At 36.4% G+C, this 17,530-nt stretch overlaps 1 protein-coding gene across 8 annotated transcripts in view; it reads right to left on the minus strand.

The window, feature by feature from the left end:
• SPAG6 (sperm associated antigen 6) overlaps positions 1-17,530 on the minus strand; it is a 60,075-nt gene extending 42,545 nt beyond the window's left edge. For 3 of the 8 annotated variants that reach the window (XR_015746009.1, XR_015746008.1, XM_026675701.2), the window contains exons 1-2: positions 13,098-14,763; positions 11,335-11,430 (exon numbers count right to left, since the gene is read on the minus strand). Coding sequence is in view for 4 of the 8 variants with exons in the window: in XM_026675701.2 (XP_026531486.1) it covers positions 11,335-11,430; positions 13,098-13,122 (121 nt within the window). In the remaining 4 variants the exon portion in view is untranslated. Of the gene's footprint in view, positions 1-11,334; positions 11,431-13,097; positions 14,767-14,869; positions 15,185-17,399 lie in introns of those variants that run through there. The other 5 variants (XM_087947633.1, XM_026675702.2, XM_087947635.1 and 2 more) reach the window with 5 other exon arrangements.

The following is a 17,530-nucleotide window of genomic DNA, read 5'->3' on the forward strand; positions in this document are numbered from 1 at the left end:
AGGTCTATATTATCCCAAATATAAAAATAAAAACAGCAATCAAGTAAAAAGAATAAAGTGATCAAATGGGACAAAGCAGGTTTGAATTCAAATCTTTAGAAAAACAGAAGTCTCCACATACTTTTTAAAGCTGCCCTGTCCCAAATTCCAGTGATGGACAAGCATGGATTTCTATCCTTTATGATTCTGAAAGACCTTTGGGGAATCAGTACCATTTCTTAGAAGCCAAAGAGAGAAGTGGCCCAACTTCCTGAGATGATGGGTTTATTGCATTGTAAAATTATTTTACTCTCTTCAGGGTTAGAGTTATTAAAGTTGTGGGAAAGAAAACAGTAATAACAATGACAGACAATTTTTATATTTTAAAAATATTAAACACACTTGGTAATGGTAATCTTGTTGTCTGGTCCTACAATTAAACTGCATCTTCATTATTACCCTATAAATAAAACTTCACATTTTTATGTTTATTCATACAAAGAAAATAGGATTGAAAGGAACTGCCACTTCTGTAGAATTTTACTTCAATAGAAAAAGTCAATCCTATTCTAATATAGCTTTTCTTAATGGTTTTCATTCTAAATATTATTGCCACTGTTAATTACAAACAACATTTTCTTTAATTTAGAGACAGTAGTTTATTAGTCCCAGAAAGATTATACCTAATTATAATTTATATCTGTAGACTACACCAATGTATACCATTATAGATGCATCTTTTCATTAAACCTGATTTAAACACTCTAAGAAATATGGGGAAAACATACAAAAATATATACGCAACTGTATCTCATCTGCATAAACATCATAATTGTCCAGATTCTCTTGCACAAATCTAAAGTACTTTGATATATGATTGAGTTTTTTTAGCACTAAATACACACAGCCCTGAACAAACAATTAAAGATAAACATAACCTATGCCAAGTTCTTCCAAGTTGCTGAAACTTTTAGCGATTTTTAAGCCAATAAAATAATTTTTCAATGCAAACATACAGGGTATACTGCTTGCAATCTTTGAGTGATTCATTTCTAAAAAGAAATGAGCTAAATCTAATCACCTCCTATGAATCATATTCTGGGCAACAATAACTAACTAGTCATTCTCCAGTAACTTGTAACATGGTTGGGATTATTTGTGAAAAAGGAGGATAATTAGACTTGCTAATATATACAATCTGCTACATGCAGAATCTCACTTTAATTGGATTTGTGACTAAAACATCCAGCACAGCAGAATCAGAAACAGAATGTTTATTTCACTCACACCTAGCTTTTTCCAAGTCGTCTTTTGAGATTGCCCACTTTTAAGTATAGTTCTTGATTTTCAGCTTTAAAAATTTTTCTATACATGCCATAGAACTAAAAAGCCAATGAACAACAAATAAAAACATACAGGTCAAAATTTCCAATACAATGCAAAGATAATTATTTTTTAAAAAAAATAGGAACATACAAGCAAAAAATTTAGTAAAATCAGGAAATAGTTAAACCTTAGAATTAATGTATTTTTTTAAAATCAAAAGTAACTGAAATCTGCAGAAAGAGAAAAGGATTTTTTAAAAAATTGATAAAAAACATCACAATCATTTTTATTATTCTAAAAAAAAGTATGACAGATATTAATCAAGTGCAATTATATTAGTTAGTTTCATGAGTGTTTAACTACTAAAAAGTGCATCATTAAGTGTGCAGACTTACGGTAATATAGGAAATAGCATTCACTACATATCACTATGACATAAATAGCATTTTAAAAGCAGAACTTTTTTAAAAACAAAGGAAATTTAATCAGATAGAAATATATGCAAAAATGGTAACAAGGAAATGCAAAAGAAATTTCAATTGGATTTAAAATCTTACATATATGATATACCTGAAGTATCAGGAGATAGCTTCTGCAATTTATTAGGTTTTGGGTAGCAACTATAGGAATATTTTTGTTTATATTTATGAAGTGATGTGATAGCTCTCTGAGGTTAGTATTTTTCACTCTGTTTATGCTGAGACAAAACTAGACAATGATAGACAATCTGCTTAAGAGTCAGAAATGTTTAGGCAGCATGTTCAGGAGCTAAGTGAAACTCACAGACACTATTTAAAACAGGGGTTGCCAACCTTTTGGACCTCAGGGACCACCAAACTCATAATTTTAAATCCCAGGGATCACTAACTGGTTCTGTGGGCATGGTCTAATTTGTGGGTGTGACTTGGTGGTCATGGGACTGGCTAGGCATGGCTTGTATGTAAATATTATAAATATTTATATAAATATTGAATTTTTTATTTAAAAAAAAGGAACTTTTACCCAAAATCAGGCAAAGCAGGCAGGCAGATTGAGCTACTCACAGAATCATTCAGTGATCTATCTGTCTGCCATCGGCTAACTCAGTCTGCCACATGTAATTTGTTTGCCGTGAGTCTGCACTGAATAATAGAACCTTCAGTCCTAAGGGAGGTTTGGCTGTGCTTAAAAGCAGAACCGAAGATCTAAAGACTAGCTAGAAAGCAAGAAATCCAACCATTTCCTGCTTCCTAGCTAATCTAAATCTCCCGGCACAGCAGAACAGATGATGGTCGGAAAAAAGGAAAAATAGCAATTTAGCAGGCAAGTTTGCCGGGTAAGGAGGGAGTGGGTGGGGAAGGTTCCCGCGGGCCATGTGGGTGGCACAGCCTTGTGTTTCTGCACAGCCTGGATTAATTGCTTTGGGGGTGCTCTGGGGGGTGAGATTTCTTTGCAGCCTACCAAAATTTTATTGCGGCCCACCAGTGGCCCACGGCCCACTGGTTGGCAACCACTGATTTAAATTACTCAGTGCAGCTTTCAGCTACTTTTGCTTACGTTTATAAAAAAAATCCTGTCAAACTGAGAAAATGACTTATGTGTAAAGAAAGAACAAGTGTACAAGCTGAATGCTAGATGTGTAATGAAGCATTGTAATATTTATGAATAAAAAAGGGTTGGCTTGACTGTAAAGGTGATTGTTCCACAGCAAAGCCAGGGCATTCTACAGGATGGATCTTCCTTCCCCTCACTCAAGAAGGAGAGCTAGACAAAGTTCCCACTTCTGGCCTTGCCTTGCTCCAGACAGCATGCAAAACCCCTGGCACTGCCAACTGCCCTCAAAAGCAACAGCCTCTTAAATGTTATCTTTATTTTTATTTACTTTATATTTTTCCTCCTTTCCCCTTGCTTTTACTTGGCTTTTAGTGTTTTTTCCTCTGCCATAATAGGAGAACTTGAGGAGGTACAATATAATGCTTCATTTTATTTCAGATATTTTTTTTATCTCATCTTTATTATTTTTATAAATAAGGCAGAAAACATATAAAGTACTCCTTCCTCCTCCTATTTTCTCCATAAAAAACCCTATGAGATGAGTTAGGCTGAGAACGTGTGACTGGCCCAGTTATCCAGCCAGCTTTCATGCCTAAGGTGGGACTAGAATTCACAGTCTGCTGATTTCTAGCTTGGTCCCTTAGCCACTAGTTCAAACTGGCTCTCTAATGTTATTGCTTATTATATGTTATTAGAGTAATATTACTCTACTGCCTATCATATACACATATTTCAGCAATATATAATAATACAATAAAAATAAATTTGATATATTCATCCATGCAAAATTTTCAATAACCATAATTAAAATGTGTCATAAATCACTATCAAGAAAAAAATATCCAATATGCAGCTCTGTTGTAAAAGTCAGAGATATGTTTTATTTGGAAAAGTCTTTCAGAAAGAAAATACCTTATTTTGTGCTAATGTCAGAGAAAAACAACTGTGTTGATTTGCAGGAGATTCTGAAAAAGAATATACTTTCACAACATACGTTAAATTAACTATTTTCCTATATCTTAAAGTATCAAACACTTGGAAGTGAGATCTCTCAAACTCAATATCCATAAAAGCTAAAAAAAGACTGTTTTATTTACCAAAGCAGATTCTTTTTTTAATACTAGAAACTGAAAATAATGACTCCTTTATCCACAGTTTGTAAATATCTTACTATCAGAAACAAAACAGTGATATGCTTCAATTTTGCATCCTACGCACCAAGTAACACATGAGTTTTGTATTACAGCCACAGTCCTAGATCACTGAAAATCCCATTGTCTAATTAACACTACATATTTTGTGGTCATGAATGTGTTTTAAAACTATGATTATAATCCTCTGATTAGCCATTTCACAGGCCTCCCACTGATGACTTCTGAAAACCCTCTTATAATATTCCATGCTTACTATTGTGTCTCAAATGTATTGTGAAATTTGTCAGATTTCCACAGGAACAATATATCATTTGGGCTTATCCAACTCCACATTTCTTGAAATGATTGCACATCTGTTAAATAGCCCATTTGACTATGGTATTATTATAAATTTCAGTCACAAATTTGACTCGTCATTTTGTGACCTACACACAGAGGGCCACATGATGTACAAGCATTGGAGATGGGATATGCATACCCAATTCTAATATTTTATTTAAGTTCCTTTTATTAAGAATAAGTCCAGTTTGGTGTAATGATTAAAGTGCTGGCTTAGAAATCAGGAGACTGAGTTTAAGTCCCACCTTAGGTATAAAAGCCAGCTGGGTGATTTTGGGCCAGTCACTCTCTCATAGCCCAGCCCATCCCACAGGGTTGTTGTGGGGAAAAAATAGAAGGAAGGAATATTATGTTTGTTTGTAAATCTGAATAACCTAAAAATCTGGACTAAAAATCTAATAAATAAATATGTAGTCTTCCCCATGCTAGCAGAGCTTATTTCTGACAACAACCCTAGGACTCATCCTAATTCATTTTTCAGCACTTACAATTTAACCAAAGATAAAATATTTTTAATATGATAGCTAAAAAAGACTACACCCACCCCTAAAGTGTGTTTTATTCAATTAACAATAACATTTAATTTTCTTTTTTACTAATTGTTTTAATTGTTTTTATGATTGTTTGCCACTGAGAATCACTGATTTGAGGTGTGCAGCTATACAAATTGAATGAATGAATGAATCAATCAATCAATCCTATTTTCTGTCATTCCATGATACTCTAAATTATACACACAGTACAATAAGTCACAAACAAAGCAAGCATTGCTAAAAGCTTAAACATTATGCAAACACATTCTTAGACTTCTGGTTGTAGATATTCTATGCATTAAAAATTAAAATGTAAAATCATAAAACTTCAATATAACTTAGAGTTATTTAGTAACAGAAGTAGTATATAAACTTATCATTTCATAGTCATGTTCATTATTTTCAAGGAGTAGTGCAAAGTACAAAAGTCTAAACCCAAAGGACATATTGGGGCTCTTATGTATTTATGATCAATGAAATCTTTATCACATAATATACAACCCACAAAAAACGGAGCCCTTTGAAAACATGTTTCAGATTTTCTATTAGTCTTATCTGCATGTGCTTAATAACTATAAAAACCTTCCTTAAGTGTTTGTTTTAAAGAAATTAAAGACTATTATAAAGTGTTATACCTTATGATTCTTGACTCTTAATGAATGTATCTTTTCTTTTATGTACAGAGTATTTGCACCAAGACAAATTCTTTGTGTGTCCAATCACACTTCGCCAATAAAAAAATTCTATTCTATTCTATTTTATTCTATTCTATGAGGAAAAATTTCCTTGTTACTGAGATGATAAAACTATTTTACTCCAAAGATTAGAGCTGCTACCAGGAGTGCTTAAGCAATCCTTTTTAATTGCAATTGTAGAAATTCTGAAGTTAGTATTTAGTATTTATTTAGTATTTATTTGATTTGTCAATCGCTTACAAGATACAGGTATAAGAATAAATATAGTTTTGAATACATGAGATAGATACTTATAAGAAAAATAAAAAACAATAGGACAAGGACGGTAGGCACGATTGGTGCGCTTATACACGCTCCCTACAGGCCTCTTAGGAAGGGGGTGAGGTCAATAGCAGACAGTCTAAGGTTAAATTTTTTGGGGTTTGGGAAAGAAACCACAGAGTCAGGTAAAGATTTTGATCCTTAAGGTTTTTTTTTCTGAATCTTACAGAAAAAAAAATAAGGATTAAAAATTGCTTCTTCCTTCAGATCCTGAACTTCTCCCATCCCAATGATGCCCATGATGATCTAATTTTATTTTCTACTAAGTTAGTACCGTCAGCCTGTCATTTCTTCCTATGGCATACAGTAAAATAGTGCATTTGAAAACAATGTTACAGCAAGGACAAAACTTACCAAATTACTTTACTATTTGATAGATCAAAAACTATGTTTAGGGTCCTAAAGAGGAAAAAATACTCTTCAATCTTGACCACAGATTACACTCAGTATAAGAATGTGCTACAAGTGCCTGGGCTCACACTCAGGATAAAACATGAGAGTCTCACAACAATCTATCACAAATAAATAAAATGATTACTATCTTAGCTTAATGTGAAAACCCAATATATATCTTTTGGGGGGGGGGGGTTTGTCATAGCTTTGCTTCAAGTTTGAGAAAGAACTAATATTGGGCCTACAAATCACAATTAGTTTGAGTTGAAATGAAAAAGCAGAAAACAGCGAAAATAATAAATATCTGGAGTGAGCTGAATGAAAAAAAGAGTAAGCCTCTCCATCCCAACTATAGCCATCAAGGCTCAATCTTCAGTGATCTTATGCCATCACAGTTCTAATGTACAGTATTCCTGTGATACTGGGGTTTCTACAGTTGGAAACGTCTGAAATCTCTCAGCACTGAAAGGCTATACAAAGCCTCTGTTAACTGTATTAGGTCTTAAGACAAATTATTGTTTTAATTAACAATTAATTAATTAATTAATGCAAGCAAGAATATACCAACTGAATCATACTAGCAAAACAATGGTGAGCAGTTCACAAGGAATTCTTAACCTGTTCCCAAAAGCATTTTATCCAAAGTCTGGCCCCCAGATGTCCATAATCATACATACTGACAGCAAACCATAAGGGTTGATCTATCACACAAAATGCAGATATTCTTATGAGTCAAAGGTTAAAAAACAATAAACGCAACAACAGACTTAGTACATAAATCAAGCCAGGCAGAAATAAAAAATGTGGTGGACAAACTCCCTGCTAAAATCTCAGAAATGCTCTCATCTATGAAAAAGCTTCCCCTGCCCCCACCTTTCCATCACCCATCTATAGAACTTAGATATGAATTCAGAGGCCTGCAGCCACATTCTTAAGAGCATGTTAACGTGGGATGGGAGGGGGGTGTTGTTTTTTGTTTCTATATAGTTTTTTTAAATTTTTGTAAGCTGCCCAGAATCACTGACAGTGACAGGGGAGGTGTATAAATTTTCTTAAATAAATATGGCTATGAGGAACAGCTTTCTGCCTACTCTTGACATGGCAGGTAAGCCTAAATTCATCTCAGCAAGGAGACTGGCTATGCTGTTCCTGCACTGAATGTAATCTTGGTAATGTCAAGGTGGGAATTAGTGACATAACATATCCCCTCTCCTAGATGGAAAATCAAACACTAGTCTCTGTCATGAGCATATGAATGGGGCTGGGGAATTCCATGCATTTTCTACTTCTACATTCACAGGATTACATATGCTCTAGCTCAGTGATGGTGAACCTTTTCCGCACCAAATGCCCAAACTGAAACGTGTGCGCATGCATGTGCATATGCATGTGCTGGAGCACCGGAAACCTGAAGACCAGCTGGCCAGTGCATGCCTGCCTGTTTTTTGGCCATTTTTAGGCCATTTCTCAGGCCAAAAACAGCCTGGAAGCAGTGCGGAAAACAGCCCAGAAAATGGCCTGAAAACGGCCCAAAAACTGCCTGAAAAATGGCCTGGTTTTTGGTAGTTTTTCGGGCCATTTTCTGGTGCTTTAGCGCCCGCAAAGCCCAGCTGACCAGCACCAGAAACCAGAAGAGCAGCTGGCAAAAGCACGTGTTCCCACAGAGGGGCTCTGTGTGCCACTTCTGGCACACGTGCCACAGGTATCACCATCACGACTCTACCTAGTCAGCTAGAACGTTTTTTGTGTTTGCTTTATGACAGTTCAGGAGCAATATTTATTACTGCCACAAATTATCAATTAATCAGACTCCTAAAAAACTGATATTAATATTCCCTTCACATAAATAGCTTCTATTTGAAAAAGCTGCTAGACAGCCCACACAAAGTTGGCTTCAATTCTTCCTTGTCTTGGGTGCTGAATTATTTCAACAGCTCTATGGTTGGCTTATCCTGGCTCATCCCTATTCAGATCCTTCTCATTTAGCAACTGCCTCATTTAATGACCATCTGCAGTTATATTAGTGGTGAAAAATGTTACAACCAATCTGTATATTTATGACCTTCACCTGCAAAGCAAAGGAAAGCTGAAGTAAGATCTTAAACATAATCACAATTTCACTAAATTACCACTTCCATTAATGATCAAATTGCTAGTCCCAACTGTGGTCACTAAACAAGAACTATCTATACTTTAGCCATCCATCTTGCTGTCTCTTAATTTTCTGTGCCATGAGCTTGATGATTTCTTAGAGGAGATCCTCCATAAGCTCATGCCAATCCATCCAGGCTTTTTTTCGCCACTAAGTCTGTCTTAATGGCACCACAACTCATGATCAATTTTTATTTCCATTGCCTCAAATTTATGTTCTGTTCTGTTCTGTTCTGTTCTAGTGAGTCTTTGTGCTTTGCTCTGAACCCGATTTAGAACCCTTTATAACAAGTTGTTTTGTGTGGTGCTAGGCACTCTCAAGCAGAAAGACTCGGGATCATACATTAAGTTCCAATTAAGAAGATTTATTGCACAAGCCTAAACTAGGAATCTAGTTATTTAACAGTTAGCACTAAATTGGCACCAAATAAGAGTCAACAGAATTCAAAGGGGGCTGGACTTGGAGCATTTTCAGATACATAACGATTCTGGTTAGAAGCCTCTTCAGACTTCTACTCCGGAATCTGTGTCTTCTTCTCCTACTGATACTCAAATGTTTAAAACTGTAATTCTTCAATCTTGAATCAGGGGCTGAAAATGATTATTACAATGATCTTTAAATTTTCCAGCCATGAGAAGTTAAAAAAAATATGCGATTTCCAGCCCCAGAAGAAAATAATTGCCATAATGGAAGTTATCACTTACGCATCACGAAGAAGAGCCATCATTCCTTGAGATTAACAATGATAACTTTTGCAATTTATTGAAGTTTGTTTCATGACAAAAAAAAATCCTACATATAGCATTGAAAGGATTTATAGGATTTTCTTCACATACTTTCAACATACAGGACCTATGTGACTTCATCCAATTAAATGAATAATGTGTATATGTACAATGAATCATTGGAATTCTTTATTTCAGTTCAGTATAAATTTCTTTAAAAATTGTATAAAATTCCTGATCAGTTACTGTGGGTTTATGGAGCAATGGGAGCTATCTAGATAAAAGATTTGTAGTGATTCAACACAAATATATGATAAGACAATGAACATTTATACTGTTTAATTGAAGCAATAAAAGGATTAATATTCCTAATTCAATGTCTATATCAATACCACCATATCACAATAACATAAGAATACACAGCACTAAATTTTATAAATAAAGTTTATAGTGCTCTGGGTTGTATCCAGAATGATTGAAATCCTTCGCCATTTACCTAAGAGTTTATCACATTGAAATTGGAAGGTTTTGCATTTGAGTAGGCATAAATAGGCTTAGAACTAGATCAGACAGAAGTCAACATGAAAGTTTATCTATACAGATCCAATTGTTTCTAATGTAGCTGATGCGTAATTTAGTCTGGATCTAATCTTGCAATTTTAAGGCAAATTCTGTTAATATGAACAAGTATTTTCCCCCACTCTAGAGCACTTTCTAATAAAAAAAGAAATGTTGCTGCTTTAGATATTTTATATCCTTATATTGTTTAATCCTTCTTATACTGTTTACATCCTTCTTATATTGTTTAAAAAATTAAGTTATCCATGCCTTGTTTCTGTAACTGTAAGAATTCAGCTGTTACATCCTGCCTCTAGGCCTATATTTTTTTTGCCTAAAACATTAAATGCATAGGAGGTGCTTCAGGATATGCTTGAAATGAAATTCCATATTAAAAGAATAATTTATGTATAAGAATAAATCTTTGTAATTAAGGTCAGTGATTATTTTCTAGAAAAAAATTAAAAAGTGACAATATACAACACTACTAAAAATACTGAAGAAATAATCATTAGGCCAATCTTGTATGCAATCTTGTTAAAATTAACTCAGATGTTTTTTCCAAAAAACATCCTGCTATATTATACTCCTTCCCCCTAGCATTTCCATATTCAAACTCTTTTTAAATTTATTCTCTTAAGGAACAGGGCTTGATAAAATGAAATTATTCTTCAATAGTTCTTTAGCAGAGCTGATACGTAGTACAAGACCATTTCAATGATCTACCAGAAGGGATACAAAAATAATAAGAAAAAGAAATGAAAGTCTAAAGTTCATTTTCCTAATATCACAAAATGTACTTTTGAAAATACAATACATGTATCTATTTAATTATTATAAAACATACTATTCCTGAATTGAATGAAAAAAATATTTTTTCATGTGTAATTACTTAAAGGATTACCACCTAATCCTGCATATCCTCATCAGTATTTACTCTTTAATATCTTCATAATTGAAATTGAGAATAGCAATATTAAAATAAATCATCCATAAATTTTCCACAGATTTTAAAAACAAAGTATATAGGACTGATATCTAACATATATAATAAATAATAATCATGTTTTCTTTTAATTTTCAACTTTGGAGAATGTTGATTTTTAATAATTACATTGTGTAATTGGTAGAATCCCTAAAAAAATATAGTGTTAGGTATTTCAAGTTGATGCATAATTTCTGGGGCTAATAATTTTGCCACAGTTTGAACTTTTTTTTACATTTAAATATATCATTGATAAATATACCTAGAAATTATGTAAAATAGAACCAAAAATATAACATTGCTAATCTAATAAAAATATACAAAATAGCAATTGAGTAATTGACATTTAAAGAAACTAGAGATCTACCGAACTGCTACTATAGAATTAGCTCAACCTTTAACATATTATTAAATCTAACCAGATTATATTTCGATGCTTTCCAATGGCGATTTCTTCAGTCAGAAAATCTGAGCACTAGATAGTGAATTGCTGCTTACTTCTATTCTGTCTTTCATTGTCTATTATTATTATGAATAATAATATCTTTAACAATTTATGTGGGTAGTTTTAGAAAGCAAATATACAAGAGAATTATATATAAATATATTTATTTTTTATAGTCTTGTTTCTATTTGTTTACCTGCATTCTGGAGAGTCTCTATATTTTGGGGCCTAGTAGCAAGTTCTGCAACTGTCTGGACAAATTGTGTTCTGGCTCTTTGATATTGCTCAAAGACTGCAAAGAAGAAAGAAAGTAGAGTAAGTATATTTCAGTAACACTGTTCCACACAAACAACTTTGGAAGCACACCCAGAAAAAGGCGTGTTGTGTGTCTCCCTTTGTTATGATCTATGCATGAAAAAGAACCACAAATTTCAGAAGATTAAATGTTACATAAAAAGGGAAGGCACACCTTAAAATTGAGAAATAAATGATAGCATGGGGGTAGGCAAGAAGAAACAAGATATAGTATTTGCTTTATATAATTAAGTGGCTGTTATTTAAAATAATGAGCTTCAGCAATGGAGTCAAGAAGCACAGTAAAAAATGGGACTGAGATTAAATATAACGAAGATCAAATTAGAGGCAACAAGACAAACAGCCACTTAGAACTGACAATGAATTACTGAATAGCTTCAACCTTTTAGGATTTATCAACAGTAAAGAAATGAGCAAACAAGAAATAACTCTGTAGATTGATAAGATTGCACTGAAGCTTTTGGAAAAGATATTCAGACGCCAAAATATGTCAAAACCTACAAAAAGCAAAACCATGCAGGTAATAGTTTTCTGTGACCATAAACTGAAGAAATATTTGACTTCAGAGAATCAGAGCAGAATATTAATCTTTTGAACTTGTTTTGGAGAAACAAAACACCATATGACAACCAAAAGACCAGATCAATGAAAATTCTGGCTCAATTTGTTATATGGGGTTTCATTTAGAGTGACCCATATGATCATGCTCCAATCATATCCTGGACCCATTATGCATTACTTACTTCTCCTGAGAAGCCCATAATGCTAAGAAAGATGGAAGGAAAGAGGCTAACCAGCGGCAAGGTAATGTGTGCACTGTTGGACCAGCACCAGGTTTGAATACAAAATAATAGAGTTGGAAGGGACTTAACCCTATACCATTTCAGACAAGTGACTGTCTCTTCTTAAAAGCTTTCAGTGATGAAGAGTGAAGAGGCAAGGCATTCATTCCACTGATTGTTCTCAAAGATAAGAAGTTTCTTCTTAATTCTAGGTCACTTTTCTCCTTGGTTAGTTTCCATCCATTGTTTCTTGTCTTGCCTTCTGGTGCTTTGGAGAATAGGTTTATCCCTTTTCTTTTTGGCAGACCCTCAAATATTCATGAACACTGCTATCAATAGACATAGATAATCCTGGAGAAGGCCTAACTATATAGTGGGGTAGGAGTCAATATTGGTACATAATAAATATATGTAAACATGTATTCACACATATATAAATGAATATGATTACATTTTATATCATGTCATACATCATATTCTATTTAAAACTTTTGGGTGAGGACCCTAAAATCTAGAAAAATGCCTCTTAGACGCCTCTATCATTTGCTCCCAAATTATATTTTTTAATGTGCTAGGAGCAAAAGAGAATCAATCCATCAGAAGTGAAAGATGATTGGAGAGTTATAATACTGAGTATAATTTAATAAAATCAAATTTAGCTTTTGTCTTCCTGATCACTTTGAGGACAACCATCCAGGACACAACCTGGCATGAAAATAAATGGTGCACCTCTGAAGTATCTTAGGTTCACATGCACCTACAACACACGCACACACAAAACATACACACTTTTCAGGGTACTATAACTTAAAAACAATAACCCTGTGAAATCGGGGAGTCCAAACACTCCATATTTAAATACCTTGCAGGACCTGCCTCTGACTCATCCTTCCAGCTGAGAGTTCCCCCAAGTACGGTTTGGGGTGCCGGCTTTCGCGGTGTTTTTAGGATCTTTCGCCGCGGTTTTTCCCTACGGCTCTTTCCTCCTAAGATGTGGGTAGCGCCCCCGGGCCAAACTTCAACAAGGCTCCTGCAGTTAGCAGCGCTGCCTTGCCCTCGGAGCCTTTTCAGTTTGGGCTGCGATGTGTATCCTTCTCCTTGGTAACCAAACGGAAGCAGGCGCCATCAAAGGGGCGGCGAGAGAGCCTGCGGCCTGCGCCTCATTGTGACATCGCGACACCGCGCACCGGTTCTGGCCGTCGGCTGCGCCTGGGTCCGGGCCCCGTCCAAGAGGCGCGCGCGGTGCGATGGAAACTTGATGCAACGGCAGCGGCCGCCCCGAATCTTCCGAGGCTAGTTGGAGGCGGCGCGCGCACGCTTTGCTTGCTGCGCTCCCTTCTTAAGACGAGCCTCAAGATACGGCGAGGGCAGTAATTCTGTTCCTTGAACGTTCACGCATTTCCCTTCGGGGTAAGTCCCGCAGGAGGCAAGCTTTGCGCTGCTGAAGTAACCAGCCCGAAAGACTCCATTCCACTCAAAAGTGCGTCAAGCATTCCTCTGGATGTGGTCTCTACAATTACTACCTCTGACTTCTGATTCCACTTCTCGCAAAGCAGGCCTTTTGAAGGAACAAAGTCTTGCTGAGTGTTTGGGCAAATAATTCTTCCACGCGAGAGATTGATGAAAAAGCAGCTGTTTGCACCACCTGCCGATGTTCTGCTTATATTAAGTGTTCCCTAAGATGGCCGCGGTTCCCAAGATCAAGAGTGCTCGACCTGCGTTACTTCTAATAGACTTAATAGGGCTTAATAGGGCTTGCACTCTATAATCGCTTTCACTTCTGCTGAGATTTAACTACCCTTACATTTTTAACTGTCAAGTTACATACATATAGTACAAATGGGTTTATACTTCTCTTTCTTCTAGCAGCTGAAAGGGCTAACACATTACACTTTTTCTCAAATGAAGTTCTCACAATTCAAAAAGTCATGGGCTAAGAGTGATTGGCCCCAAATCACCTACTCCTATTCAACACTTCTGCCACTATACCATGCTAGCTTAGCTTGACCCACCCTCCTTGCACTTATTTGATAAACTATTATTCCACAAAGTAGCAGGATTTTTTTTAAAAAAAGTGGTTCTCTTTGTCCTTGCCTCCTCCCAATAAGAAATCCTTAATTCTCAGCATCCCTCTAATGCTTAGGAAATAATACTCTTTGAGTAGCATCTTTTGGTCAGATTTTGGTTACCACAAGCTAACACATCTCTTTTCCTACAATCTTAGTGAAGGGAGGTCAAACATCTTTCCCCATTTGTAGCATATATGGAGATAAATATATTTTGAATAGAAATAAATAGGCACTTAGACTCCTTTTCCAGTGTTACCTGCAGACTCTAGAAGGGGGGATTTTTCAAACTCTCACATTCTCACCACATTGCCTTTGAAACCAATAAACCCTAATAATAAATGAAGAAATTTTCCTTTTGCTTTAGTCAATAGCTGAAATCTAATAAGTTAATTTTTCTTCTGGTTTAGTCTAAACAAATGAAACATTTCCTTTTACATTGTGCACTAACAACAGTATGTATATCTGACATATTCCCTTGGTTCCTTACATACACAAATCAGTAATCAGCCAAGATCCTCACCACAGGTTTCAGAATTCCTGGTGTTGAGACAAAATGATCACTGACCATTACTGTCCCACTGTAATGTGAATTTCTCAGGTTTATATTTCCGGCAATCAAGTGAGCTGTTCTCTAACAGGATTGGATCTGTGGGGTTCTTAGCTCAAGACTCACAGGGCTGAAAAAATTGGTTGAGCAGGACTAAAACCCGACTCTTTAAGAAAAAAATAGAAGACAGTAATCTAAATTCCTTCATCCTAAATTCCTCATCCTGAAGCTACAAAAAGTCTTCAGGGTTTATCTGCATGTCTGGGGTTTTTAATCCCTATTCCTAGCAAATCCCAGTTATGCTAGTATAGGGAAGCAAGACACAGAGCACTCAGATAAATTAAAAAAAATTAAACATCTTTTCATTAAGGGTATTTTTCTTAGGGAAAGATTTAACATTGTGTCTGAATTTAGTTGGCCAACAACAACCCACCGGAAGAGTCCCATTGAGGGTGATTTGCCATGTTTGGGACAATTCCTGTAACATATGTCATGCCATGCATTTTTTATCACAAGCAGAGGTCACATTGTGTGGATGATGCGACTTTCAAAAGGACCTTCACAAGTTCTTTGTGGCAACAACTGGGTTTGGCCAAGTAGCTAAAAGAAAAGATCTCACAGGCAGGTTAAACAGGCATGGCAGGAAGCAATTCATGGCTAAAATAAGCTTGTCTAAACTAAGAATCAATCATGAATGCTTGTTATCTGCTTCATAGACATCATTCCAGTCAAACTAATAGATGCCACTCAGAATGTTCAAATGATGCTGATGTACCCCAGCTGAAGATGGACTAACTATGGAGATATGTACCTCCTCCACTTCGCCATTTGCTTATTCAAATTGTTCATTATTATGTGTTATACTTGCATCTTGGATGTAATGCACCTAAAGGAGTCCACCCCTTTTTTAATCCTTTATCTCTGAACGTGTTGGTAAAAACCATTGGGAGAAGGTGGACTTGATCCTCAGCATCTCTGGAAAAAGTCAAACATTTTAACCATTTCACTACACCAATTCTTCCTTTTAATTATAAAAACAATATGATGAATTGAATAAGACTTGTTATCTAGCTCATCTGGATTGTGGATTTATAATCTAATGTATCTGAAAGTCTCAAAAATAGAATACTGACATCAGGCACTTTATAGGACTTCAGAGGTGGGGACTTTTACCAGTCCCAGTTAAAGGAAACAATTAAATCAAGAGCTATCTTTTGCCAAGTAAATCACCGGCATATTTCACTCTTAAGTAGTCCATGGGCTAGTAGGTGTTCACTGTTAAAATCCAACAGTGGGAGATCCTATGCTTGGAAGTAAGACCCATTTTGCCCACCAGAAAAGGAAAACAACCTGGCTTCCTCTTTTTTCCTTATGACAGGCACACAAAAATTTAGTTAGCATTTCACATGTACATTAAGCCGTCTTAAATATATTGAAATTAAAATGATGGGTCAACCTTTATTTCCATCCCCACTGAATGTACAAAAATGAAAGGGATATGGGCTCATATAGCCTAGAGCATCTTGGTTTCAATATTACATAAACCATGCTTGCTGAATGCATAAGCTAAATCAAATCAACTACCTTTTGGCTCAGTGCAGTGAGCAAACCCAGCCTAGAGGAACTAGTGCAGATTGTATTTTCCATCCTTCTTTATGGAACACCAAGGAGTCCCTTTTTTCCTGGTACCGATACTGATTTCTTTTGCTCCTTAAAAAGAAGCATTGTGTTGCGTCTTTGGTACAGGAGAATTGTAATAGGCCAGAGCTAGACTAAGGGGGAAATATTCCCAGAAAAGAACGCAATGTAATGTCCTTTTCTCTTTAAGGATGCTGCTTTAAAGTGCCAATCCTTAACCAGATACAAGGCCTGCAACCTACCAGCACTCAGAGGGTCAGGTAAGGCTTTGCATGTGAAACTCAAAAGTTTGTGCAGTAAGGCAATTGCAGTTCTAAATCAACGCACTTGACTTTCCCCGGCTTTGAACCTGTGGCCGAGGAACTGCCTATTCCAAGCCATCAGATTTTCCAAGCCACAGTCTCTGAGCAACCTGCAATTTTCTGCCAAGCGGGCAACAGAAGTCAAAACCGCCCATTTAACATTGGAGGGGGGGGGGGCTAAAGCACGGCGTGCGAAGTTTTCAGGAGGCTGGGACTTTCTGGGGAAGCAGCGAAAGACGCGGTGGGGCGGCGTGGCCACAGCTTCTGGGGACGCGTGGAAGATCGGCCTCCAGGAGATCCCCGAGGGGCCTGAGAAAAAAGGAAAGAACCCCCCCCCAAAGAAGATCAAAGCATCACCCGACCACCGTGCAGCCTGCCCGTGTGCACAGCTACTTGGCAGAAATTCCAGTCCGGGGTTCCCTGGGGAAGTCTGCCTAGGATTTCGGCGGTAGCAATAAAAGTGCGCAATTTGGCCACGGTGCAGAGTTCCAGCCATGCGCGGTGGATTCTCTCTCTGGTTCTTAGAGGCCAGAGAAAAGCGCCGCTCTCCGCCACCCTAGAGTCAAAATAGCCTCAGGAAGAACTTGAAGCAAGCAGAACAAAATAACCTTTGCTGCTGCTGTCTCCTCCAAAGCCTTTTCCTTTCTGCGGCTACGCGAATCAGCTGTGACGCAGCTTAGTTACAGATTTAAAGGCCCACAGCCGCAAGACTAGTGAAACGTCACGCGGCATTCCCTGT

Source organism: Notechis scutatus, chromosome Z, assembly GCF_049901735.1.
Source record: "Notechis scutatus isolate UNSWTSFEM ecotype Mainland chromosome Z, rNotScu1.2, whole genome shotgun sequence".
NCBI lineage: Eukaryota > Metazoa > Chordata > Lepidosauria > Squamata > Elapidae > Notechis > Notechis scutatus.